We start from the raw sequence: 27,244 nt of genomic DNA, 5'->3' as shown, positions 1-27,244 counted from the left end.
ACAGGAACAAAGCTAATGCAGTATGGTACATTTGATAATTGTTGTAAAGTAGTTGACAATAGGGTGAAAAACTATCCTATGCATATCATTGGTCCTTTTCAGTCAACCAGCTTATAGTCTTTCTCCTGAAGTTAGGAAAGGAATGGTTTGTTCTTAGAGAGGATGGGAGTGTGTTCCAAAGCTGAGCTGCCAGGACCGGGAAGCTGCTGTCCCCTTCTTTTTTTAGTTTGTACCTTGGAACTATCGGGCAAGAGGAGTTTGATGACCAGGTGAGGCATGATGAAGATTTTGTGACAAATTTCTCGGTTAAGTATAATGGGGCAGCATGATGAAGGCATTTGTAGGTTAGGGACACTGTTTTAAGCTGAATTTTGACCTTTATGGAAAGCCATTTATTCTGTCTCCTTGTCTCAGAAATATGTTCTCTCCTCGATATACTCAGAGCAGTCCTAAGTGCATTATTGTGAAGATTTTGGAGTTTTTTACAATGTACTTACTTGCACCTAAGTAGAGTGCGTTGCAATAATAAAATTTTGACACGATGAGGGCTCTGGCTAGGATAAGACAACTCTCTTTAGAGAGAAAGAGTTTGCATGCCCGTATCAACTTACATGCATAAGCTGTTGCTGAGGCTGTGGCGTTTACTTGTTTACGTAGGTTGAGAGCTGAATCTAGGTATAAACCTAGCGATTTCACCTCTTTTACCACTTTAATGTTATTCCCGTCAATGATAAAGGAAGCATATTTGTTTCCGAGTTTGTAGAGGTTAGCTGAGGTACCTAGTAGCAGGAGCTCCATTTTATCATCATTCAGGCAGAGGCCTGAATGATTAAGTACATTTTATTCACTAGGGCCACGTCAGTCTCATAGTTTCCAGTGAGAGGTATGAGGTTCTGGGTGTCATGTGCATAATTAGTGTAGGTGACCCCCAGATGATCAAGATCGTCAAACAGAGGCTTTGTGAAAATGTTATACATTGTCAGTGACACACAAGAGCCTTGGGGTACTCCACATGTTATCGGGATGGGGTCAGCTGCCGCTGAAGGGGAGAAGACTTTCATGGTCCTATTGTTTAGAAATTATTGGATCTATGCTATTGCATCCTTGGAGAAATAGGCTGCTGAGGCAAGGTGATTGAATACCACTTTGTGGTCCACCAAATTGAAGGCGGCAGACAGCTCCAATAGTAATAGCAGTGCAGTTTTCCCTTTGTCTTTAAGTTCATCAATCTGGGACTTTAGATCAATCAACGCTGTTTCAGTGCCATGTTGAGGTCTAAAGCAAGATTGTCGAACTCCTAAGAGGTGATTGGTCTCTAGGTATTTTGAGATCTGGATGTAAGCTACCGGGTCTAGTATCTTTAGTAGAAACGGAATGGTTGTAATTGGCCTGTAATTAGTGGGAATAGTGAGGTCCAGTGATTTTTATTTTAGGGGGGTTAGGACCCATGACTCCTTAAGGTTGCTGGGTACAGTCCCAGATGAAAAGGAGGCATTGATTCATTCTGAAATGAAAGGTGCCAGGTCTCTGGCTGCTTCTTTAATTATTTAAGCAGGGCAGCTATCTCCTTGACACCACAAGGGTTGAAGTGAAGCAATAATGTTCTGTACCTCGAGGATAGAGACTTTAGAGAATTTGAAAAATTGAGGTGGTTTAGCGGAATGCGTTTGAATTATAGGGGTGGTGCCTATATTGGATAGGTTCACTTTTTTGTCAGCTTTTTTTGTTTTGGAGAGTGGCGATTTTGTTGGAAAGGGCATTCTGCATGTTGGTGCACCAGAGTTTATCCTTCAGACAGGTGTCTGTCGGGGGGATAGGGTCCTCCATTTTTCTGAGGATAACAAAGAGTTCCATAGTGCTGGAGCTAGCTTTGTTGATCCTATTGTTGTAGGCCTCACATTTGGTAAGTAATATCTCTTTTTTATAATTAGCTGAGATATTCAACAGGTTAGTTTTATTCTCCTCGGTGGGGAGGTGTTCCAATTTTATTTTTTTCAGCCCGCAAGGCTTTTAGTTGAGGTGTGAACCATGAGTTCAGGTGAGCTCTGGGTTTGCCTTTGCGCGTTTTGAGTTGGGCAATGGTGTCTAGAGCTTTAGTGTTCGTGGAATTATAGACATCTACTAGTGTGCCTGGATCCACGGTGTCTGTCAAAGAATTAAGGATAGGGATTGCCTAAGGTAAGATCGAGTCAGCAGTAATCATCCATTTGTTTCTAGTGAAGAGTGGAGGTGCTGTAAGGTTATTTTTAGTTATAGAGGTATTGGCTAAGAGAGTGAAGGACAGTAGATGGTGATCTGTCCAGGATTGAGGTACTATAGACGTGATTGTAGTTTCGCAATTAAGATCAGCTACCCAATCCCGAGTTCTACCTTAGTCATGGGTGGGCTGAGTAACTCTTTGGGTGAGGCCAAATTTGTTCAGGGTGTTGGACACTGCTAATGCTTGCTGGTCATTAGGGTTGTTAACGCCTAAGTTAAAATCTCCTAACAATAGTATTTGTGAGGAGGCTTTGGTGTTGTCAGATAATATTGTCATAATATCTTCCTCGAAAGTGCCAGTGGGCCCTGGAGGTTATAGATTAAGTGAACAGTTAAGGCGCGGGAGTTAGAGGTAGGTATTTTAGCAGTGAGTAGTTTGCAGGATCTGATAATAGGTGAGGGGGCTATTATGTCTAAATTGGTCCATTTTTATCCTCCCCCTACCCTTCCTTTGGGTCCCTCCCTCAGCTAAATCCTCTGGACAACCGCTGCCTGCCTTCTCCCCACTGGCTGGGTTACAAGTACACAAACATATATACCAGACTTTAAGCCCTGCTCCCTTTTTGTACGTGACTCTGCCGCCGCTTGGTAATGGTCGCCCACTCAAAATATAGGCAATTTTAGAGTTCATATGTCTGACAGTTTTAATATTGGCAAGTCGCAAGAGGTGTAGTCAAATATTATTCCCTGGTACTATATAAAAATATAGTTGCAAAGAGTAAAGAAAAGAGATCGACATATGAGGACCTCTATTTTTTGCTGCCGATTCTTGGCCTGGCCTGCGCCTGACCCTTGTGGCATGCAGTGAACTTATACCTTATTATGTCAACATACCTGTCAATATTGAGGGAGGAGCTTGGAGGTGGTCCTGTGGCCTGAAGCAGTTATATGTGCAGTTATATGGGTTGTCCAACTCCAGGTCAGGAGGGCTGGGATCCTGATAGGTTTTCAGGATAGCCCTCATTAATATTGATCAGGAAAAATGTGCATATATTTAGAACCATTGTATGCAAATGGACCTCATGATTATTAATGTGGGGTCTCCTGAAAACCCGACATGGATCCGGCCCTTGAGGCCTGGAGTTGGACAACCTTGCCAGGTCAAGATGCCTAGGTTAGCCTTCCTTTATACTTCTGACACCCTTCTACTTCGGGATATTCTGTGTCCATTCCTAGGCTGGAGGCATCGCGTGCACTCCTCACAGTTATAACTTTGCATTATGCATTTTTAGTGTGTTCCGAACAAATGGGGTTCAGCCTTCCAAGGTGCAGGGCCCCAAGAACTCTATCATGGTCATAAAAAGGCATCAGTCCCACACAACGGTTCTATGTTCATTCTTCGCCTGTTTATATTTGGTGGTGTTATTTTCTGAAAATCGTTTGACGAAATAAATCATCGAATTATTATCGAATCACCCCACCCTACCCCATATATTTTTTCAGTAAAATAAGTGTGTCAAAAACTGCAGTGAAAATAAAACGGGCGATGAATGTACGCCATACCCACAAAACAGTTTGGGTTGGCACTTATAGAGGATCTCCTAAATGAAGGCAGATGATTTTGCAGGTTTGCATTCTGTAGAAGGTGGGTGGGGGCAGGGTTAAATTACTCGACAGCATATAGGTACAGTCTTTGCTGGGTAAAATAAAAAAGTGTGTGCACATGGATTCACAAAAACATGTAAGACATATGATTTTGCCAACCTATTGGCCTCAGTACAAGTTTTGCGGTACAGTAATTCTGTGACTGGCACTTTTACCACACCACAAAACTACAAGTTTGCCGGTGGGGGTAGCTTAATCTAAAGGATCATTACGGCAGTCCGTGTTCTGAGTGGATACTTTCCACAATGAGCCTGCTTGGTAAAATAAAACAGTGCATTAGCTGCCCGGAGGCCTGCAGCAATCTCCTCAGCACACAGGAGTCATCAGCCTGAATGACCTACTTTGCGATGATTAGAGCTGTGATGCAGCTTCTAGGATCTTAGCTGTACCAAATCTTCACCTACTAAACTGTGTCAAATTAATAGGGATTTCTTCTCCACAAGACCAATGTTGACACATTTCATATGTCTGGTGGAAATGTCCAATTCACTGCTATCTTTAATATGAGGCCCAAGTTAAACTAACAGCACAATCCTTTCCTGTGGATTCATGAAAAACATTGGTATATATTTTTTTTAAACAGGGCATGCTGTAATGACGATCAAATGCGATTAACATGGCCATCCATGTCTGCGAAAGCTAGGGTACACTAGTTATGATGTCGAAAAACGACTGCGCGCCTGGGCTGAGGACTAAACACAAATAACATCTCCAATATAGCAATTCTACACCCAGGCATGACATGGCATGGAGATGCATGAACACAACCAAATTGAACCAATAAAGAGCTAACTGAAAATGGCGTTCTCCTATATTGTTGCCTATACAATATAGCACAAATCATATGTCCAGGACACCCAGTTGCAAATCAGAGGATTCCCTATGACTTGAGGAAATAGCATTTCACAAAAATACACGTTCCCTGTCATTGGAGTTGCCAATGGGCTACCATAGGTCTTACAAAGATTAGTGAGAGTGGAAGAGGGTAAGAAGAGACAACTGACGGAATGGGTAAGAGGAGAAGAGGATGGAAGTGTGGTGACACAGTGAAGGGCAGAGAGAGACACAGTGAGGATGGGCATGTGGGAGTGTATGAAGAGTTGACCAATGTATGAGGTGTAAAGAGAAGGTATATCACCGTGATGTGAATTAAAATTACTCCAACTGCATGGGGAATGTTAAAATGGGGTGGTGTGCCGCGGTCTAACAGGCTGTGAAACTCTCTCTCTACTTTCTTCAGGCTGCCCTGACTTTGACCTTGAAGAGTGGAGAAGTTCAGGATTTGATCCATACGCTGATGTCTACAATGGAGAAGGAGGGTGAGTGTTTCGAGCCACCAGTGACTCTGGAGGCCAAGGATGTGCTGAGAGTTTACCAGAATGAGGTGATAATAGCGAAGCTCCTACCAGCAAGGATGCTCATCCAAAACTGGCTGCCTGTCTATCCGAAGCGATCAAACCTGGACTATTTACTCACCAAAGCACTCACTTGGATGGCCGACCGAGCTGAGGATCCCAACTTCCTGAGCCTGGGGACGCCTCCAATCAGGGTGCCCCTTGAGGAAAACTGTCATCGATTTGAAGTTGATCTCTTCGGCACAGACCCAAGAAGTGCGAAGATACATTTACTTTCCCACTTATTACAGGTGTCGGAGATATTCGAAGGAGGTGTTTTGGGCATAATTGTGTGCATGGAGAAACCCTTATTCTCTCCAATGGACTCCTTCTGCAAGGACTTCAAGAGGTTTGCTCTTATGAAGGAGCAGCTATTGATGGAGAAAGATATATAAAGTTCCTTCAAGTACTGTTAATAGACCATGCAGATCCAGGAGATCTTGGATGTGAAAATAGAAGTAAACTCCTAGACTCTGAAAGTGGTACATAAGGCAGCTGTGTAGCGGCATGCTGGCCTTGCATTTGGTTCCTCGTTAAAAGATTGGCAGATAGTTTGTCCGGATTAACACGTGCAGTAGTTAGCATTACCATATGCAGAAATATATAATAACTGAAGATTTACTGATATGAGGAGTGTTGATAGACTCACCCAGATAGCATCCGTCTGGAATAATTACCAAATAAGAAGCTTCCTCCAAGTGGTATTCCCAACCGCCTTCAAAGAAGTGTGCATATCTGATCTCATGTTTAACCGAAACATCCCACCACTAGACACTGATATTATACATTTGTTCTGGTTGCCACCTCACATGGCGTCTACTCATCCAAGTATCCTCATCATCCAAAGATGATCTGTCGTGGAAGAAATTAAATGGTATGAAACCGCAAAAGACAGAGCGTGAACTACTCCCCGGAAACCTAAAAATGAATAAAATTTGAAGTAATGACAGAGCAGTGCCAGGAGAGGTTGGATTAGTATAGCCTTGGTTGAAATAAAATGATCAGATGTCTATACAGGAATCTAAAAGAACCTATATTAATCAAGCAAGCCATTAAGAAGGCCGGTGAGGACAACATTTTCACGAATTAAGTCCATCATATTCCCCTAATGAAAAGTTCACATCGTATGAGTATTTGTCATTGTAGATAGATATAAAAATGCAATGAAATAAATCCCATGTCCTTGTAACAAATCTAGCAGCATCCAGTCAGCCAGAACGACATGCTAGGTTTGATCAATGTTTTCTTGCATTGGGCTAGTGCTGCCATTGTCCTCCATGGTCTGTATGGCCTCCTGTTCAGGCGAGAACTCAGAATGCAATCAAATGGCATGATCATCCTGACAATCTCTTGAACAGACCTTGACCAATCCTGCTCTGAAATGTTCGGATAACTTTCTATATAGATGCATTATCATTTAGTGCACGTGAGCTCAGCCTCCATCTTGCAGCCCTGTTTCCCATCATGCATTCCATCCATACCTCCCTCAACTCTCCACCCTCATCATCAAATTATTCTTTAGTTCTTCTCGATTGACCCATCTAGGCCATGCTCCATTGTCAAGATTAGACAATATCCACTGTTGTGTAGATTTGTCTTTTGCAGCCGTTTCTCTTCATATTCTGATGCATTAATACCCCAAAGTCTAAGCTCTTAATTTTAAATTGGGTATCCATGATAAGTGTGTTTTGTCTGGAGTAGAGACATATCCACACATATCCTAACAGGTGAAAATTCTTAAGGATAGGGGGTTGACCAAGGAGTTGAAACCAAATATTTTCTTCCCTTTCTATTTTTTGACTAGTATTCTCTCCTAAAGCACTGGGGCCTCATTACAGGATAATTTCTGAATTCTGATCATATGGAAATTAGTTTTGCTGGGTGGTAATGCCAGTGCAGAGTGGGATTACAAGAGATAATACCATTCTGCCAAAGCAGGTTGTAAAAAGGAGCAGAGAAATCAATTTTACTGCGTGCCTGGTTACTTCACCTCTCTCATCTAAAATTGAGCAGCTTTTTTAAAATTGATTTTTTATAACACGTCTAATACCATACCCGAGTTTGGTTTCTAAACGCAGATCCAGGATTCAAACTTCTGTTGCTCTGCGTGGTCTTTCAAGACCAGCGCGTTGCCCCTGTGCTATCCTCCGTTTGTGGCATAGCTTTGAGCCATTTACCATTGGAGCCGTATCACTGAATGCACAGAGAATTGCAGGCCCTGTGAAAGGCTGGAATTAGCATGGGAAACGCCTTCATGCCAATGCAGCTCCACCCACTTTGCTACCGCCAGTGGTACCGGGCCAACATTCCATCTGTAGTATTCTTATGGCAGCAGGGCGCTTCGCATGGTATCATTGGCTTTCTGAAATGGGCTGTATTCGATTACTTGGCGGTAGTGGAGCTACCACCAGACGGTCCACGACTGCCCATTGATGTGATGAGAGCTCGTGTCTTTACAACCTTTCAACCAAGAGTGACCATGTTATCCTCACATTCAGAATTATTTAACACCCATGGGATGCTCTGAAATGTCTAGACATGGAAAATTCCATTCACCAATCTCTGAGGACGAAGAAACGGATCTAGGACCCCACATTGAATTTGCCATTTTTGCTGCAGTTTTTATGGGGGCTAGTCCCCCATACCGCATTCGATCCCCCACCACCTTTCCCTGCCCAGACTAATACCCTGTAAAACCATAATATATCATCCCTTCCTCTACCCACCCTAAAAGAATGCTGTGAAAGACACTGCAAAGGGTCCATTTCACCAGATGCTGTGAAATGGCCACTACAAGATGTGTGGGTTCAAACCCAAGGGCACGGTTCAAAGTGAGTTCACTCAGTTCAGAGAGTTTTTTGGCAATCTGTGAGCTTTCAGACTACAAAGTTTAAACTTGATTTGATCTCATTCTCTCACCGTCATCACAAATAGATGTTTCTCTGTTTTTGTAGCGGTTAGGTGGCCCTAATGCACTGAATGGGAGACAGGGGTAGGCGGGCACAGCGGTGTATTTCTCTGACACTTTATCTTACTTCTAAATACTTAACCCGCCTCTTACCTGCCTCCAGCAACAATGGTGTACCCGAGTTTTAGATCATCCTGGTGCAACTCTGTGGGAAATGGATGTTGGATGACAAGGCAATAGTAAGGATTCCCCAAACCCCCATGAAAGAAACGCTAGGTTATAATAAATATAAACACACACAAGGAAAGGCAGACAAAGAAAAGCGGGTGCACGGGTCTCTTAGAGTTAATAGATAGATATTTCCTTTCACCCAGTACACCAACAGTTTTGAAGTTTTTTTATGACCTGGAGTCCTTATAAATGTATAAAAAGCGTCTTTTTACAGTACACTATACAGTACAGTGATGTCTCAAGGTGTCTCAAAGTCCTTACTTGCTGCAGGTCTTTAATTTTCTGCCCTTAGATGGGCAGCTGGCAGGCAGGGCAGCAGCATTGTCAGGGGGCCCCAAACTACTTGTGGCTGTGCTGCATATGCAAGAAGCAGCCTAGCAGCAGTGGAGGAGGGGTCCCTTTATCTCTTTGTGGCTGGCCGGCGTATGCCAGGTGCAGCGTGGTGTTGATTATAACATAGGAGCCCCCAGACAATTGCTCCATCTGGGCCGTGTATGCCAGCATCAGCCCGGGGAGTCACTGGACCTTAACTTTATGCGCAGTACTCCTCTTCCTGGGTAGGGAGCACTGTGTATTGAAGGACCATTCATGGTTGGTCGTCGGAGAACATCGGGCGCTTCCCGCAAGGGGAGTGTAGGTGAGCTGGTTTGTGGTGGTGAAGGAAGTCCATCGAGGAGGCAGTGGTGTCTTTGGGCAGTTCCATCCCTCTCACAGGAAGCGCCAAACATCAAGCCCAGGCCACAGCAGTGAATGCAGGTTAGCACATCATTTTCTCCTGCGACAGAGCGGAGTGCCTGTCCCACCCTCTTATGTGAGGGCTGGGCTTCAACTCTTGGTGCTCTGCTCGGGCCTCGAGCAACATTCTTTTGGAATGAAGGGTCCCCTGTGCTGCATAACACCCATCTTTTTTCTCTTTTCTTTTATTTTTTTTCTTTCCACCACAAGGGGTTACATTTTACTCCCACATACCTTTCCTCTTTCAGTTCCATAGGATTATGTAATCTTATGTGCCCTAGTTTATCTTTATCATTTTTTTATCTTAGTTTTTTTCTCTCATACTGTTAATCTAATATCTTCCATTTTATTGTCTCTAACTTATTTTAACATTTTAACCTTCTTTCTTATTTGGTTAAATATGTGTTTTTATATCAATCTGTGCATTTATTTAATCAAAACTATCCAGCGTATCGACCAAGTTTATTTGTTTTATGTTAGAAAACCTATCTAATCTATGTTATCCATGTACTTGACACTGATCTTCTTACCTAATTTAACTAGACTATCTATTTTAATTTATCTATAGTAAATTATCCATCTATGTTATCTTTTATATTAAAGATTCTTATCTGGCAAATATTTCTATATCATCTTATTCATTTAATCCTCACTAGATGTTTTATCCATCTAATGTATTTATCTAATCCGTTTAGGCTCACTTTACAGTTTCTGACATTTCTGTGGTCCTATTTGAGGGCCACAGATATATTGCAAATCCCTAAATTCCCTTCAATAACCACCCCCACTGTAACTCTGAGTCACAGCAGCCAATTAATTGTGGATTACCCACATAGAACTGCTAGAAAGGGGTCCAACAGGCTTTGGTAAGGTTCTCTGATGCAACTTAACTGCAGTAAAATAACACCCTTCAATTGTAGCCAATCTAATGCATCAATCTGTTTTATCTAATCCATTTTATCTCTCAAACCTATATATCTTCACCTTAGCATTTCTCTTTTCATGCCCATCAGTTTTTATTAATCTAGATATTCAATCTATTTTACTATTTTTTTTATTTACCTATTGTGTAGCATATGGCATATTGCATATGTTTATTAAATGTGTATTTTGACTGTTGAGTTCCAAGAAGTGGCAACAGTGTGCAGTATAAAAACCTTTAACATAACATAACTGTTGTTACTTTGATATATATATATAATATACATTATAGTGCAGAGGTTGCCACACTATAGTTGTTGAGAATCAGTCGGGCTGGGAAAATAGCTCAGGGGCAACATGTTTGTCTTAGAAGCAAGACAGAGCATAGCAACACAGGTTCAAATCCCAGTCTTGCGCTTAGAAACTTGTCCCAGTATTAAGCATGTTATGAAAGAATTATAAAATGTTCCATAGGAAAACCGAAAATTGAAGTTCTAAAAACATTTCAGGGTAAAGCTGTAGTACAGCACAATGAGTACAACACACCGACAGTCGTTGTCAGCCCCCCTACTCCCGTCTTAGTTTCCATTTCCTACTCTAACACCTCCCCTTTCTTTTTGCCACAGTACAAAAAAGGGACCACCGGGGGAACCAAAAGGCAAGTTACGATCTCACACTATGGTGCCAAAAAGGGCCCAGGTGTCACCCTGCAGAACAAGAAAAGAAAGGAAGCTAGTGCGGCATAGGAGGACGGGGGAGGGGTAACACACGCATATGCAACATTTTCGGCCTCAGCCAAATGGCAAGGGCAGCAATGCCATGACCAAACCAATGGCCTAAGGCCACAAAAAGCAAATAAAAGCAGCCCAGCCAGCAACTGTTTCCAATTCTCACATCACTCGGAACAGAGCGCAATGGAGCCATTCTGCGAGTGCAGAACACTTCTACTTTTTCACCCAACCCACTCACCCAGAAAAATACAAATTTAAAATCTAAACACAGACACCAAAAAGAATGACGGTACAATGAACGTTGTCACACAGTTGTGGGAAAAGAAAGTGGCACGGGTCAAGGGTTACACCTACTGCCCTCATGCTCAAAAGGACTTTTTCATGTTTTTAATGCAAAATGTTATCAATGAACTGTTATTATGATATATGTTATTTTGCAGTAAAATCCACAGCCTTTTATTGCCAACACTACACAATGTGTCAGTACTCGTTGGAAAAACAACCCAACAAGCTTGTTCATTGCAGGACTAAATATCCTAAATATCTTCCTTCTCTAGCTCTTCGCTCATCCGCCTCCAACTCCCTCACGGTCAGCCGCTTCTCCAAGCAACAAGTCAGGGGTAGATCTCTCTCTGCAGCAGGGGCCGCCCTCTAGAACAGCCTTCCTGCCTTTCTGAAACTTGAAGAGGACCATCTCTGGTTCTGGAAGCACCTCAAAACCTTCCTCTTTGCTTCTGCTTTCTCTCCCCCTCTCCCTCGGCTAATCTTGAACTGAAACTGCACTTAATCTGCAACTGGGCCACTCTCACCGATCTCGGTCCTTGGCCCAGCCACTCTACACTTGCTCTGCCTCCCTGGAAACCCCAGCACTGCGGGACTGTCTCTGTATCCCTACAGCCCCCTTCCCAGTACTTGTCTGCACTTACCTTGCATTTATCTATTATTCTAACCTGTACTGCACTTTTCCCCATGCACTTTTCCCTTCCCTCCACCCATGCACTTGTGCGATCTAAATGACACCTGGCCTAGTAGGATCGTTGTCCGTCTTCCCTCTGTTCCCCCCTCCCTGCCTCGTTGCGCCTTGAAACACTTCTGTATAGGCGCGTTACAAATGCCATATCATAATAACAAGGTTTTCAAAGGAGAGTCTGCACGCACCTGCACAGCGGTGTCCATTTCCAGAATAGTCGCAGTGCATAAAATTCCTTTCTGGTGCACATGGTGTAACACACTTCAGCGTCTCCATCCACCCTGCCCCCTTTAGAGCCCACCATCACAACTGCCATTTATACTAGACGGGGGTATGTAAGGGTAAGGTGACTGCCATACACCAATGCATGCGTTATTGCACACCACTTTATAACAATAGGCTTATGTGTTTGAACATGTAGTGCACTTACACAACTGTTTACCTGCAACTATTTATAATATATATATATTTTTAATCGAGTACCGTTTTTTTCCCCGATGTCTCAATTACATAATACCTCATTTTACAAATACTTTATACTCCCACTACATTACGAACAATTACTTTACACATATTGCTACTATGATCATTCATGCCCCCCAGAATCTAGCCACTGACCACAACACAATTAACTGCATACCAAGTATGTATGATACACGGTGAACTAATGAAACTCACTCCCACCCTCCTGAAAACTAAATGATATCAGTGACATGGACATCAGCCAATTTTAGGACTTTTTAAAGCCATATCCCATCCCATCCTCACCTCCTCAGATATTGTTTTATTCGTTTGACAAGTGCAATGTTGTGTTTCTTAATATGTTTGTACTGCAATGTCTGTGGACACCAGCAAATGTCCGCAGATCCAACATGGCGGGCGTCTCCAAAATTCTCACACGCCTCCCGCCCGTCACCACCCAATGAACGACTGCATCTTGTGTCTGTGGACATCACACTCATCCCTTGGCCAATCGGGCACTCATCCGCAGACCAAAGTGGAAAGTCAGTTCGCTGACTGATCCCAGATATCACACATTTTTTTCACCTACTTTTTGGTCATTTTTTAAAAAACGACTGCACCGGTTTACACCAAATTCATAGAAACATGTTTTCAGGAGCAAGCAGCTACTCTTGTGAAAATAAGTCCAGCGGTTCCGACTGTAAACGTGAGCAAATCTGTATTTCCCATAGACGCGATGGGAAAAAAAACACATTTTGGGCCCCCCCTATAACTTTGCATCTCCTGCACGAAACCTCACCAGGTTCCTATGTGTTGAGCAACTTAATCATAACACAGCGTTGCTACCGCAGGCCCAGTAAAATAAATATATGTATTTATTTTACAGGCACTACATATATGTAGTGGGCCTATGGGGTTAGGAGTGGTTGATTGGTGGGTTTAGGTGGAGGGACTGCCCCATTAAAAAATATATATATTTCGTGCAACCTATACAATCCGAGCAAAGAGTAATCGAAGTGACTGTAGTCACAATAAACACGCAGAACCAGCATATTGTTATCTAACATTTATCTATTTATAAATGTATCTCTTCAATTTTATTTTCTCTATCGATAATTGATGTGTCTATGTTATCTTTCCTATCTATCACTCATATTGATATTTTCTATCTACCACGTTCATCTATCTTTCTTATTGGATTTAACTAATCAATCGAGGTCTCTCGTTCGCTCTCTTTTAGCCTCTTGGGCGATCCCCCACACTGCGTGTCAAATGCACGCTTCCTGCATTCACCGGACACATGCACTGATACTCTATGCATTGATTTCAGTTTGCAGTGTTTTAATCACTCTGTTCCTAATGCACAATGGTAGAGGTGTGCAAAAAGAAGTAGTGGAATTATGTTTCCTACTGGCCTGCGCCCGCTCTGCACAACCCCATCGCCACGCGTCCTCTCACAATACAAACCCTCAAACATATGTGCCTGCTGCTTAAGAGAACGTTCAGTGCAGTGAAGTGCAAATTTCAACTTCTTCCTACACTTTTATTTTAAAACGAAACGATTCCGGAACAGTTTATTTTTTAAAGTAAACATTTAAGAAGGAACAATAAAACTTAATTAGAATAGTTAGAGGAACACTGTCCCAACGCTCTTCGGCCACTTCGACCATTGTTAATGCAATGAATTAATGCAAACCACTGAAAAGGCAAGATAAGCTGGCTGACCAGAGAGTTTGGACTCCCGAAATAAGACGACTTGTCAGCCCCCAGCACTCCCCAAGTCACAGGCAGAGGAGTGGCTTGGCGTCTGAAGTAGGGCTGTTCCAACTCAACTTCAGAGGTGACCATATGATTTCAGATTAACACTACTAACCAAGTTGTAATGGAAGCTGTGATATCATCAGTCTGTATAATATTTCGTGGGGTATGTTTTACCAATTTTTCCTTACTTAAATAGTACAATTAAAATAGGTATTCTTTAAAAGAGAAACATTGTCAGCTTGTGTTCTCTGCAGGACAGGGCTGCTGCTCAGGCAAATCACTTCTAGGAGACCTCCTATGGCAACACAGGTTTGGGAGGATAGCGCATGGGCAACACGCAAGCAAGATGACACGGAGCAGCAACACAGGTTCGATCCCCGGGTCCGTGCTTAGAAACCTCTGGGCATTAAGCATGTTATAAATAACAAATTATATTACATAACATTACAGTGTTCAGTTCCTTTTTGCCCCTATAGGCAGAAATGCACCTCCAGCATGAGTGGTGGGAAGGCAACAAAAGATCACTCTGCAAGCAGCAAGAAACCAGGCACTAGTGCTGGCTGTGGTCTGTAGAGCTCCGCTTGCCCTTCTATTCCCAATTCTAGAGCATGACCCTTCAAATGCTAATGCCCATCTGTCTCGGCATGTGGCGCACCTTGCTCCGCAGCCCGCCACCACCTGGCAATAAGTGTAGCCAAGCGAGTGGCGCAAATACCAGACAGCACAAGCGCAGGATGATGCCCACAGCTCTCTCGTTATGTCACTGGCCGCAGTAAGAGGTCTGTATACTTAGGGTTCATAACAACAGCATTAAAGAAAGATATCTCAACAGAGGAGCGTGGACAAACAGGGACAGATTTGTTAACTTTTTTTTAAAAAAAATATATATATATATACACTAAATTTAGCCAAGAAGAGTGCTCAACCTAACTGTGTAGCCAGTGCTTAAGGGTTAGAATAGGCAACATTCATGAAAAATTGAAAAAACGCATTCATCTTTCAGGTTGTAGCACTACAAAAACCTTACTGGATGTATGTAGTAAACACCCAAGCACTCATGACTCTGCTTACTTCTACAAAATACCTTTAAGTTTAAAGTACAGCACAAAAAATATATAAATATATTTCATCATAGACATGTGCATCATGCCTGCACAAATGGCAACCAGGTGCTCTTAAAACACACACGCTGACCCATCTCAGTGGAGAAAGACACGCGTTCCGCCTGTACTTGCAGGCTTCGTCGGACTAGTAAATCCAATAATGCCAAATGCACCAGTGAGTTTAAAATAAGCGGCTAGAGTGGCCTGCTGCTTCCTGAACATTGTTGGGGGTCTCAGGGTGCCCCCAATGCGTGCCCGCGAGCCCCTCCACCCACAGACTCCACACGGACACGTCTGTGTGTTTCGGGCTCCCCGGTCGCTCTGCCGCGGCCGGGAACGCCCCGTTTATTTAAGGCGCACGCGGCGACGTGCAACGTCACGCCGCCGCGTGCGTATCCCCTCACGGGGCAACGCCACACTCCTCCTTTTTCCGGGAGGAACAATAACAAACAGACACGTCAAAACATAGCACTGCACACAATGTCACTTGCGAACTTACAAAACCCATGCCCCCTTTTATTATCAGCCTCCCAGGTCCCCTTCACTCCGGAACACAGTCAATTGGCCCCAGCACGTAGTCTCCGAGGTAGGCAGGTCTCCCTCGCCCAGCCCTCTGGGGGTACCTCCCACCTACCTCAGCCGCCGGACTCCCCGCTGCTCCAGTGCCTCGTTCTGGTGACCCCGCGAGTTCCCCCCGGGGGGTATCTTCATCCGGGAGGACAGTCTCATCCGGGTCAGGCGGGAGTTCAGTTCGAGAGTCCCCCAGTTTCTTGAAGAAACTCACATTTCGAGTGACGGCCGACTTCCCGTCCGAGGCCGTTACCATCGATCCCTTTACTGCCACTACGTCCAGCGGCTCGGGTTCATATGGGAGCGAGAGTTTTCCGTGGGGATGCCGGTTCCTGATCAGCACTTCGTCGCCCGGTTCCAGCCGCTGCGGACGAAGACCCCGCCGTGTGTTTTCTTGATGTGTCCTTGCCTGTCGCTCTGCTTCCACCCGTTGGTCATCTATTACGCCGGGTACCTTTTCCTGTACCTCCGGGAGGAGACCTCGGGGGCACCTTCGGAATAGTGCTTCAGCCGGGGCTACCCCAGTCGAGGCGTGTGGGGTGGTGCGGTACACTCTTAGAAACTAGTAAAGCGCCCGCTGGAGAGGCTGGCCTTGTCCCTGGGCTATCCGGAACGTTTTGTTTAATGTCCTCATCAGCCTCTCGGCATCCCCGTTCGCGCGGGGCCACAGCGGGGACACCTTCCGGTGGGCCACTCCGCAGCTCTCGAGGAACTCCGAGAACCTCGCGCTCTGGAATGGGGACCCATTGTCCGAGCACAGGGTCACGGGAAACCCATGGGTGGCAAAGATCTTCTCCACAGCGCCGACCACGTGCTCAAACGCCACCGACTCGACGAATTCCACCTCCGGGTATCGCGAGTATTCATCGACGATGGCTAGGAAGTGAGTACCCACGGCCGTGGATCCGAAGTCCGCATGTACGACCTCCCACGGGCGGGTCCCCCGTGGCATTACTTCAATTTCAGGCTCCCGCTGTACTGGGGAGGCCGCCTGGCACCATACACAGGCCGCTACAAAGTCGTCCACTTTTCTTTCCAACTCGGGGAAACCACACCTTCAGCCTCAATCTCGCCTTCGTTTTGGCGGCCCCTTGGTGTCCCTGGTGTGCCAGGTTGATGACTTCATGGACCTTGGAGCCCGGCACCACCAGGCGATCGCCCCGCAGCAGCAGGCCCGACTCTGTGAAGGACAGTTCGTCCTTCACCTTCCAGAGTTGCTCGAGGGTCACTTTGGCCTCTTGAGTGCGCCCCGCCACCAGCTCCAGCACGGCCTTCCAGGACCCCGACTGCATCGATCTCCTCAGGATGCGGAAGCATTCGTCGTTGGCCGCAGCACTCTCCAGCTCGGGTAGCGGCATTGCATTGGGGGTGGCGCTCTCGACCACCATGCTGACATGATCATCAGCTTCCTCCGCACACGACTCTTGTGCGGGTCCGCCCCTGCCCACCGGATGCCTGGACAGGTAGTCAGCCGCATTGTTGGCCCCCGGCCGGTAGATTAGTGTGACGCCATATTCCAGGAGGGCCAGCAACCATCGCTCGATCCTGGCTGGTGGTTTGGAAGAGGACCCGGCCATGATCGGAATCAGTGGTTTATGGTCTGTTACCACTGTCACGGGTCTCCCCAGCACATAGAGCTGAAAATGCCGACAGCCCCACAGAACCGCCAGGGCCTCCCGTTCAATCTGTGAGTACCTCTGTTCGGTCTCGGAGAGGGCCTTGCTCGCGTATGCCACGGGCCTCATTCCCCCATCTTTGCCCACCTGGGTGAGGACCGCCCCGAGGCCAAACGGGCTGGCGTCCACAATAATCTCCGACTCCAGGGCGGGGTCAAAGAAAGCCACTGTGTCATCTGCTGTCAGGGCACCCTTGATGTCCTCGAATGCCGACTGTTCTAACGGGCCCCACTGCCAGATGGTATCCTTTTTCGTCAGGGCCCTCAGAGGTTCTGACCTCGAGGCGAGATTCTTGATGAAACGCCCACAGTACGTCACCATTCCCAGGAAGCTCCGCACCTCCGACGCCGACTCAGGGGGGCGTGCCGTCTTGATGTCTTGGACCTTCTTGGGGTCAGGGGATACCCCGCCCTCCTTGAAGATGAAACCAAAGAACTCAATGGTCGGGCGGAGGAACTCACACTTGTCCTTGTGGAGGGTGAGCCCCAGCGACTGCAGCCTTTCGAGGGTCTTGGCTAGGCGTTTCAAATGGTCAGGTTCAGTCCTAGCAAAGACCAGAATGTCGTCGCTAATGTTTAGGACGCCCTCCAGGTCTGCGAGAGCGCCACGGATTAAGTTCTGAAACACCTCGGCCGCAGACGACACTCCGAAGCTCAGCCGCTTGTATCTATAGAGTCCCCTGTGGGTGGTAAAAGTTGTGATGTAACGGGACTCTGGGTGGAGAACAACTTGGTGATACCCAGCTCGTAAGTCCAGCTTCGAGAAAAACCGGGCCCCTTGCACTTCTGCAATGATGTCATCAATCGTCGGGGTCAGGTGTCGTTCTCTCCTGATGGCCTTATTGGGCAGCCGCATGTCCACACAGATTCGGACCGAGTCCGGTTGTTTAGGTTTCCTCGCCACTACGATGGGGGATACCCATGGTGTGGGGCCCTCCACCTTTTCAATTACGTCCAAGTTCACCAGGTTATCGAGTTCCCTGTCCACCTGGTCCCTTAGATGAAATGGGATCCGCCTGTGCTTCAGGGCTACGGGCTGTACCGACTCGTCAATGTGGAGCCTCACGGGGTCACCGTTCATCCTCCCAATCCCTTTGAAGATGTCAGCATACTTGTCCAGCAGGTCGTTGATGTCCTCCAAGTATACCGAATAGGCGAAGCTGACAATGCCAAGGGCCTCCGCTGCCGCACAGCTAAGCAGGGTGTTGCTGCTCACCGGAGTCACATAGAAACGGGCCCGGATCTTTGACCCGTCATGTTCCACCTTGGCGACAAACGCCCCGTCAAGTGGCAGGGGCTCACGCCCACCAAATGCGAAGATGCGGGCTCTTGGCGTCGCCAGCCTCGGGGGTGGGTTGAGCGCAGCATAGTGTCCTCTCGCCATTACGTTGACAGAGGCCCCCGTGTCGACTAACACGGGGACCGGCGAGCAGTTTACCTCTACGACACATCTCGGCTGTCTTCTGCTCCTCCCCTTGAGGACCTCCATGCTGGAGACGAAGAAGATATTCTCCTCATCCTCTTCCTCCACTTCTTCCGCCAGCGCCTCCTCGGGTTCCGCTTGTTCCACCTGAGCTACATTCGGCGGGCGGTATTGCCGCGGGGCCCATAGACGAGGTTGTCCTCTCGGAATAAGTACCGGCAGGGTCGCCCTGCACACCCTCGAGAAGTGGTCAGGCACCCCACAGCGTCCACAGACCTTTCCTTTTGCCATGCACTCCGATGAGTGGGGGAGGTCATAGCCGCACTTCTGGCACGACTCCACCGGCTTCCCCGCTCTGTCTCTGGGAGGTACACCGGGTTTTCGCACCCCTCTGCCGCCCCGCCAGACAGCGCACACCTCCTCCGGTCTCGCCGCACGGGATCCGGCCTCCATCTTGTTGGCACGAGCCTCCGCCACCTCATGGCACCTCCCGAGCTCCATGATTCTTGGCAGAGTGAGTCCGGGCTCTCTTAGGACTTGTCGCCTCAGCTTGCCAGATGAGCATGCCTGGATCAGCATGGTCCTTATCATGTCCTCCGCATCCCCCCACGCACACCCTTGTGACAGGCGGCGCAGGCGGCCATAGAAGGTGTCAAGCGTCTCATCCTCCTTCTGTTTGGCCGACAGCATGACGAACCTTTCGAAGTCCACGTTGGCAAGGGGGACGAAGTGCGCGAGGAGGGCGGCTTTGGCTTGATCATAGGAGTTACCCGCTGGAGTTAATGATTCAAAGATCTCCTGCACGGTCGCTCCAGCGGAGTACAGCATCGTGGCCACCCTGCTGTCATCATCCGTGACCTGGGCGGCTCGAAAGTACATGTCTAGCCGTCCGATCCATCTCCTCCATCGGGGCCCCAGGCTGGATGGGGGGCCCGTAGCATCAAACTCCGGAATAGGCTGTAGGGCCGCTTGCGCCCTGGCTTGGGCCATGGCCAGGGGTGGTGGTTGAATCGGAGGGGGAGCGGCAGCAACTGGGCGCGCAGGCGGTCCAGACGTCGTAGGACGCGGGGTTGGCTGTGGGGGTTGCTGCTGAATCTGGTCTGTTAGGTCTTCGTCCTGCGAATCTTCCGAGGCCGTGGCAGCCGCACCCCCAAGTGCACCGGGATCACTCATAGGCGCAAGCGCACAGGCACCCTCGTTCTAATCCTGAGGGCCGCAACTTGCACTTCTCCCCACACTGCCACCACCCACGTGATGATGAAAGGGTTAAAGGAGAATACCTCGAGGCGCCTCGTGTCCACGTGGGCCGCAGAAGCGGGAGTGTCATCCCCCACGTGATGATGATGAAGGGGTTGAAGAGGGTCCTGAAGAGGATCTGTGGATAAATGTCCCCAAAAATTGAGCTTTGAAAAGGAATGGGCTGAGAAGGCCCAGCCACCTCAGTCCATCTTCCAGCTACAACACGACGTCATCGTCTGAAAAATGGCCAAAATATCAAAATTCTGGCATGGGCCTGCGGGTTGCACTGCCCGCAGTCAGTAAGTCCAAAAATTAGGCTTGGATGGCCTTCCTACTCCAAACCGGAGCCTTCGGAAGATCCTCCACCTCGTGCGCAAGATGGCCGCCAGCCGCGTGTGGTCCGCGGCCTCAGCGTGATGCGAAACATCCGCGGATGTTTCCCTTGTTGCAGAAAAAATTGTCCGGGATCGCGCTCACCGCCGGGCCCGGGCATCCGACACTCGTCGCCACTGTTGGGGGTCTCAGGGTGCCCCCAATGCGTGCCCGCGAGCCCCTCCACCCACAGACTCCACACAGACACGTCTGTGTGTTTCGGGCTCCCCGGTCGCTCTGCCGCGGCCGGGAACGCCCCGTTTATTTAAGGCGCACGCGGCGACGTGCAACGTCACGCCGCCGCGTGCGTATCCCCTCACGGGGCAACGCCACAAACATCACATGTTTTCATGATCACGTGATCGGAGCATCTAAAGCTCATATGTCAGAGAATGTCTCTGATAATGCTGCCATGTTAGAACAGCTAAAGGTATTTCGAAAGCAAGGCAAATAGCCCTAACGCCTGTTAGTAAAGTTTTGAAAATGCAGCTTTAACAGGTTTGATTTCAGCAGCCCGCACAATTCCGCTAACATAAAAACTATTTTGTACTTAATCTTGTGCATTTTCCGAAAAGTGACACCAGTGTGTCCAACAATATATTTATGACCATTGCTTGTTACAAATGACAGCCAGCGGTTATAAGCCCCAGCCGTGAGTTTTAAATTTCAAGACAGGCAGCTGAAGCGAGCCGCAACATTCTTTCACCTAATCCGTTTCAATGCTCGTGAGTTCCCAGTGGGCTAAAGGGTGCAGGAAAGTCGGAAACAGGTCATCAATCATATATGCAAGTTCATTTAAAAAATAAGACCGATCGATCGAAGCAGCTCCTTAAAATACACATCAATTCTGATATATTAGGCTAGATAGTAGAAAGTGCTAATGCATTTCAAGAAAAAAGCCACTGGTTTGATTACCTTCAAAATTACATGCAGTCTAGGGGGCAAAAGGGCAAGAAATGAACTATCCAGTGCATAGAATGGATTAGGTACCCATTTTAGGTTACAAAATGGAAACACTGGTTTCTACAATAGACCCATTCTGGGAGATGTAGATCCCAAATGGTGCATCGGAACATGGGCTATATAAACCTCATTTCAGGTTTGTAAAAAACACATACATCTCTGGATCTATATTGAGTCCTTTAGGTCTTAATGTTTCTAGCTTGCATATAAGAGGGGCCTCCAATTGCCGTAATTTAAGTTCTCGATTTCCCAATCTTTTGCGGGGGGGTGGTATATGCGCCAAGCCTAGCAAGGACATATTATTCACATCTCCATTATGTTTTTCTTGAAAATGACCAGTGAGGGGATATGTCATGTCACCATTCTTAATCCCCTATAATGCTGCAATATACGCAACTTGAGTGGTCCAATAGTGGTGCCTATGTAGTGTTTTACTCCATCACCTATTTTAGGGTATCAAGCATTCTGGTAGTTAAAATGTCCGTACTGTGATGGGGTCTAAATCCTGATGGCAGAGCAACAAGTAAAAGTATGCTTAAAATAAAAGGGTGAAGCCAAGCTAATACTATACACTGCAGTTGTTGCATTAGAAATGGAATGAGAGATACAGGGCAGCAATGATTTTGATCAGTGGGTTTTAAGGCGGATTGCTTGAGTAGAGGGTGGACTACCTCTTTTTTCCATGTATTAGGTGCTTAGCCCAAAGGCAACAAAAGAATGGAGGATCTATAAGGCAGAAGAAGAAATAAATAATGTCCCTATTCTTGGAGGAAGAAGGTAATTGCGCTGACATGTAATTAGTTTCTTACCATGTCAGCCATGCTTATAGCGACATGTTCATTCAGTCGTAGGCCCAGTCTTAAATGCTGATGTGTTAATGCAAAATGCAATGCAGTTTACTATTCAGTAAAATGCGAGTTGCAAGATTTGCTTTTGCAAAGTTAAAGTACACTACATCAGTGTTCTGTGCGAGAAACTAGGTGGAGCACAAGCGACACTGAGTCTGGTATATCACAGTCCCCTTTTATGAACAAAAGCCATTCACTGCCGTTCACTGCTATGTAGACTTTCTTTTGGACCAGAGCCAATGTTCTAGCAAATAGGAAACAAGAGATATCAAGGCACTGCGGAAAAACTGCAAAATGCAGTCTTTTCTGTAGTTTTGCAGAGGATCGATGTAGTACGCTGAAACCTTTGTTTGAAAGATTTTTAGTGTTGGATGAAGTTTGGCAATTGTAGGCATGGAACAGTGAATGCCCGAAGAATATAAAAAAAATAGGCTTCAAGCCACAAATGCAACTGTTCGGTGATGGGCCTAGATGAGGGAGCAGAAGACGAAGGGCTGAAGACGGAGTCTTTCCAGATCGGGTGCGGGGGGACAACTCCCTCTTTTTTCTTTTACTGGTTTATACAGCCACCAAGCTGGATTCTGGCTTTTTTTTGAAGCATTTGGAGTCCCTAAATGACTCTTCCTATTGACTTTTCAGCAGAACTTGGAGTCCGTTTGAGCTTCATTGGGAACAACTTTGTTTTTCTCCCCAAAGGCAAATCAGCTTACCACCTAAGAGCAGACACCTTATTATGGATTGGCTATATGTTGGCACCATTAATCCCAATGGACATTTCATTCTCGTTTGAAGCATTTTATCCTATTTTTGATGCTTTTTTAATGAACAAATTATGGTGCTTTAATAGGTTGCTTTTTAATATGCGAGATTGTTCCATTTTTCAATGTTTCCTTGAAGTGGATATTCCCAGGCAGGCAAGCTTTTCCAGCCCTCTCAACTCCCTACCTTCTGCAGTTAGTGAGTATGGAGAGGCCTTTTACCCTTCATTTAATATATCACACTGAGAAAGGTATAGAGGTATTATTTGAGGCAGATGCTTCTATGAGGTTGCCCAGCATGAGTGTGAGGTTGCCTATCGCAAGCTGGTGAGTCAGGTAGTTAGTTTTTAAGGATCACTATGATATATTGGAGAAGGGTGATCAGGCTTAGTCTTGATTTGAGGTAGAGGCAATGACAATGATTTCAGCTTTTTCATTAATGACGTTTTGTATTTTGTGTGTTGTTTATGGTGACGTTAATAATTGCACTGTATTTTATTGCAAATTTCTCAAAATTAAAATGTTTATTTTTACATGAGACTGTAAGAAGCATTCATTGAGTGTTTATTACTGAGTGATAGGTATTTGAACATGAACTTAAGGAATGGGGCTTCTATCTAAATGCATTGTTATTTGATGTGTTTTATATGCTACATGTCTTTAAATACACATACAAAGGGTTATTGGATGGTGTGACAGAGGACTATCAATACAAATATATGTGACACTGATAAATCCCTTCTGTGCTGATGAATGAGCAGCAGCTACCCGCTGCAGGGGGTTGATTGCCTGCTCTCATTACGGATGCGCAGTGACAGGTAAATGCTTTTCCCTACCCCAACTCCTACCACAGCCCCTACTGAGTGGGTCTTTGGCACTCCCTTGGGGGTAGGGGAAAAGCTCTGGAGGGCGGGGTGATTTCATCACATCAGAACTACGTCAGGGTGAACCAGAAAATGTGCCATTAGGGATATTACTGAGACAATCATCTAGTGTCAAAGGATGGAATTAGGGAAATAGGGTGTACAGCTTTGACTTGTATGTGCATAGCCTATGGCCACACGGGCCCAGCTAGTGCGGCTACGTGCTTGTCCTCTGAGTGAATACCTAGAAAGAAAGACACAGACACCATGGTAATAAAGGTTTATTTAATTAGTGTATTGTGTGTTTTCTCTATACGTCATGTGTGTTTGTGTGTGTGGGTGTTTGGGAGAAACCATAAAGCCCACCACTGAGCTGGATGGAATGTCAAAAAAAGGGGAAAAAAAGGAACAATAGATATGAACTCCACTGTCTAATAATGTACCAGGCAGGGGAGAGAAATATGAATCCAGAGGGATTTGAAAGAAAAGACAGAGAGAGAGTCACATGGGGGTTGCTGCCTTGAGCGGCCCCCTAGGACCTTAATCCATCAAGTAATGCCGGACTGTGCATGGGTTGCCCCCAGGAACTTAATCGCCGTGGCACTTCTCGGCCCACCTGAGAGCCAGACCAGATGGACCCTGTGACATACACGGCCCAGGCAGCGTGTCAGGGATTGCCTAGGCCCACAAAGAAAAGCCCAGTCTTGACCACGTGTGGGGAGTGGCCCAGACCGGCCTGCCTTGCCGTGCCCCCGAAGGCCCGCCTCATGGCCAGCGAGACGGGCCCTTCAATGAAGTCCTCCCAGGCTGAGCATGCCATGAGCAGCCTGTGAGGTGAAGTGTAGAAGCTGAAAGCGGAGCTGGAGCGGGTGAGAGGAGGAGGTGGAGAAGTCCCAGGCTGCTCAGTTGAACGACGTGGGTTAAGAAAGCCCCGGGCTGCTCAGCAGAGTAGCCTGGGTGAAGGCAAGCGGCCTGCCCCCTGCCACACACGATGCATTACAGAGGGGCCGGGCCTGAAGAGCAGCGAGGCCGCAAAACGCGTCAGTGAACATGACTTCGTCCTCTGTTGTCATGGAGACACCACCCAACACAACATAGCTGCGGGTGCAGCGGTAAACATGGGTGGGTCCCAGTCATTGAGGCCCACCCAGAATAATATCAATACTGCAGGAGCGGCAGTGAGTGCAGGTGAGCCCCCTAACCAATGGGGCCCAGCCTGAAGTTAAAGAAAGGCACGCAGTGCTGAAGTGTGAGTGGACCCCCACTCATGCAGGGGGCCGCCCATTACTAGAAAGAGTGTGCAGGATGCGTGGTGAATACGGATGGCCTCAAGTGCTGGATGGGGCCACCCTTAAGAAAGAAGAGGGCCCAGGGCCCCATCATGTGACATCCAGGACAGGCCCTGCCTACAACATTCCCCCAGCCACCATTACCATCAGCCAGCTGTGTCACCAGCCAGCATTTCCTTTAGACAGCAGACAGCACAGAGTAAGTTCCCCAGGACAGACCTCTAGGTACTGTAAAGGGGTGACTACAGCACTCACCCCATTGTGACATAGCGGTTTATTTGAAAAGGGTCGTGTGTGTTTTATTTATTGGGGGAGGGTGTCGGGGAGGCTTGGGGGAAAGGCAAAAAAAAGATTAATAGAAAAGAACTCCCCTGCCCAAGAATGGGCTGGGAAGGGGAGAGAATTTCTTTTTAGAGGGACTTGAAAGAAAAGACAGTTGGAGAGGACTGTTGGAGAAGAGAGACAGCGAGACTCACCTGGAGCGTTGATGCCTCGAATGGCCCCCTGAACCTTAATCCATCAAGTAGTGCCGGGCAGTGCATAGAGAACACCCAAAGGACCTAACCAAGGGGCTGAGCTGCCCATGACAGGGGCAGCTGGACCACACCAAGACTGTGGCACCTGACGGCCCATCCTCCGTGTGTGTGGTACCTGAGTTTAGGTAGGGTGTCTCCTGAAGCAGTCTCTCCCAAAGGGTGCCTGAGAAACCTACCAGGCAGGGTGAGCTGACGTAGCGAGTGCCCAGTCAGTTGGAGCTCATGCCAGGGGATTCGCAGGGAAAGTAAAAGGTTATTGGTGTTTTAGTAAATAAAGAAGGGTCCCCGTGGGGATCCCTATAAAACTCACTCTGGTGTCTGTGCCTATTAGTGAAGAAGGCACTCAGGATGTGGCCCATCTCTTGTGAACAGCAATTTGATTTGGCAGGCACTGCACCCCTCCCTTCCGGCTGGAGTGATGGGTGAATGGTGCTGGTATCCATGGGAACTGTCCCTTCTCAGGGGAAGGGGAGCGTACAGCCTTGCACAGACCAGTGCTGGGAAAACAGGGCTACATGTGAATGTTGCAATAGTACAAAGCTTCATATTTTCTCTAATAAAGGTGAGCTTATTCACAAAACAATATGTGAGTGAGAGAGTTCACTATATCTTGAAAGGCAACAACAGGTGAAGTGGTGCCAGACGGATTTGTACATTTGTCACTAATAAGATAAATTTCATTTGAAACTTTTGTTGCATGTTCTTGTCTTTGTGAAAAATAATATTTCTTGGTCTTAAATATGGAAATCTCGTAGAAGTGCAGCTATTCCATAAAGATCATTCTCTGTCTCTAAGATTATATTTCGCATGCCAAGAGGTACATTTGCAGACCTCGGTCCTCCTTGTAAGCGGATTCAATTCAACACTACAGCTAAGTCAATGCCTAGTCTGGGATGCTGATGGAAACCCTTATTGATATATTTTTATGTCCAGTTCACGTACTCTGGATGACAACCCTTATATCACACCCCTCTCTTAGAATCCCACTGACCCCACTGAGCCAAGAAGTAGGTTTGTTTCGCAAATTAAAAGGTTTTATTTGAAAAATTAAACAGTATATATATATATCACACTTTTATAATAAATTAATAATTGATATCACACTTATGAATATAATGTTGATCAACAATGGGTAATCCGACACTAGCACACTTCTTTACAATCAATGAGGAGTTGGTATAGGATGGATAAGGCAGCGAAAATACTTTTATGGTTTCAAGGGAAAAGCAATGAGGAATGAAATGCAGTACAGAAATAACTTGATATGATTTTAGCAAAAGATAATATAATCACTTTTTCTCTGGCAATTCACCCCCCCCGCCCTATGCAATGGAAGGAGAGCACACAGTCTTCAAGAATCCCAACAAACATGCAATACGAAATGCAGTTCCCCCCAAGCAAGCTTAGAGAAAAACAGGTATGATTTTAAAACACAGGCCCAAAATGCTTTGAATGTGGTGCCAATGAAGTGAAATGATGCTAAAATTTTAATTCCCTGTAGGAGGTTCAGGGTGAGTGGTAGACAATTTAAATCAGTTCAGGTCAGCCCTAACAATGATTCAGGGATGGTTATTAGGTTGCAAATGAATTTTAGCAGTTCAAGCAAAAGCGGCTATCCTTTTACAGGT

General features: G+C 46.5%; 1 protein-coding gene across 1 annotated transcript in view; it reads left to right on the top strand.

The window, feature by feature from the left end:
• Positions 1-7,045, top strand: part of LOC138498460 (histidine N-acetyltransferase-like) — a 63,301-nt gene extending 56,256 nt beyond the window's left edge. The window contains exon 3 of the mRNA XM_069622371.1: positions 5,105-7,045. Coding sequence (XP_069478472.1) covers positions 5,105-5,653 — 549 coding nt within the window. The 3' untranslated portion in view covers positions 5,654-7,045. The remainder of the gene's footprint in view (positions 1-5,104) is intronic.
• Positions 7,046-27,244: the final 20,199 nt, after the last annotated feature.

The sequence above is a fragment of the Ambystoma mexicanum genome, chromosome 1p (genome assembly GCF_040938575.1).
Source record: "Ambystoma mexicanum isolate Mex_15411 chromosome 1p, UKY_AmexF1_1, whole genome shotgun sequence".
NCBI lineage: Eukaryota > Metazoa > Chordata > Amphibia > Caudata > Ambystomatidae > Ambystoma > Ambystoma mexicanum.
This window is presented reverse-complemented; position numbering and strand designations above follow the sequence as displayed.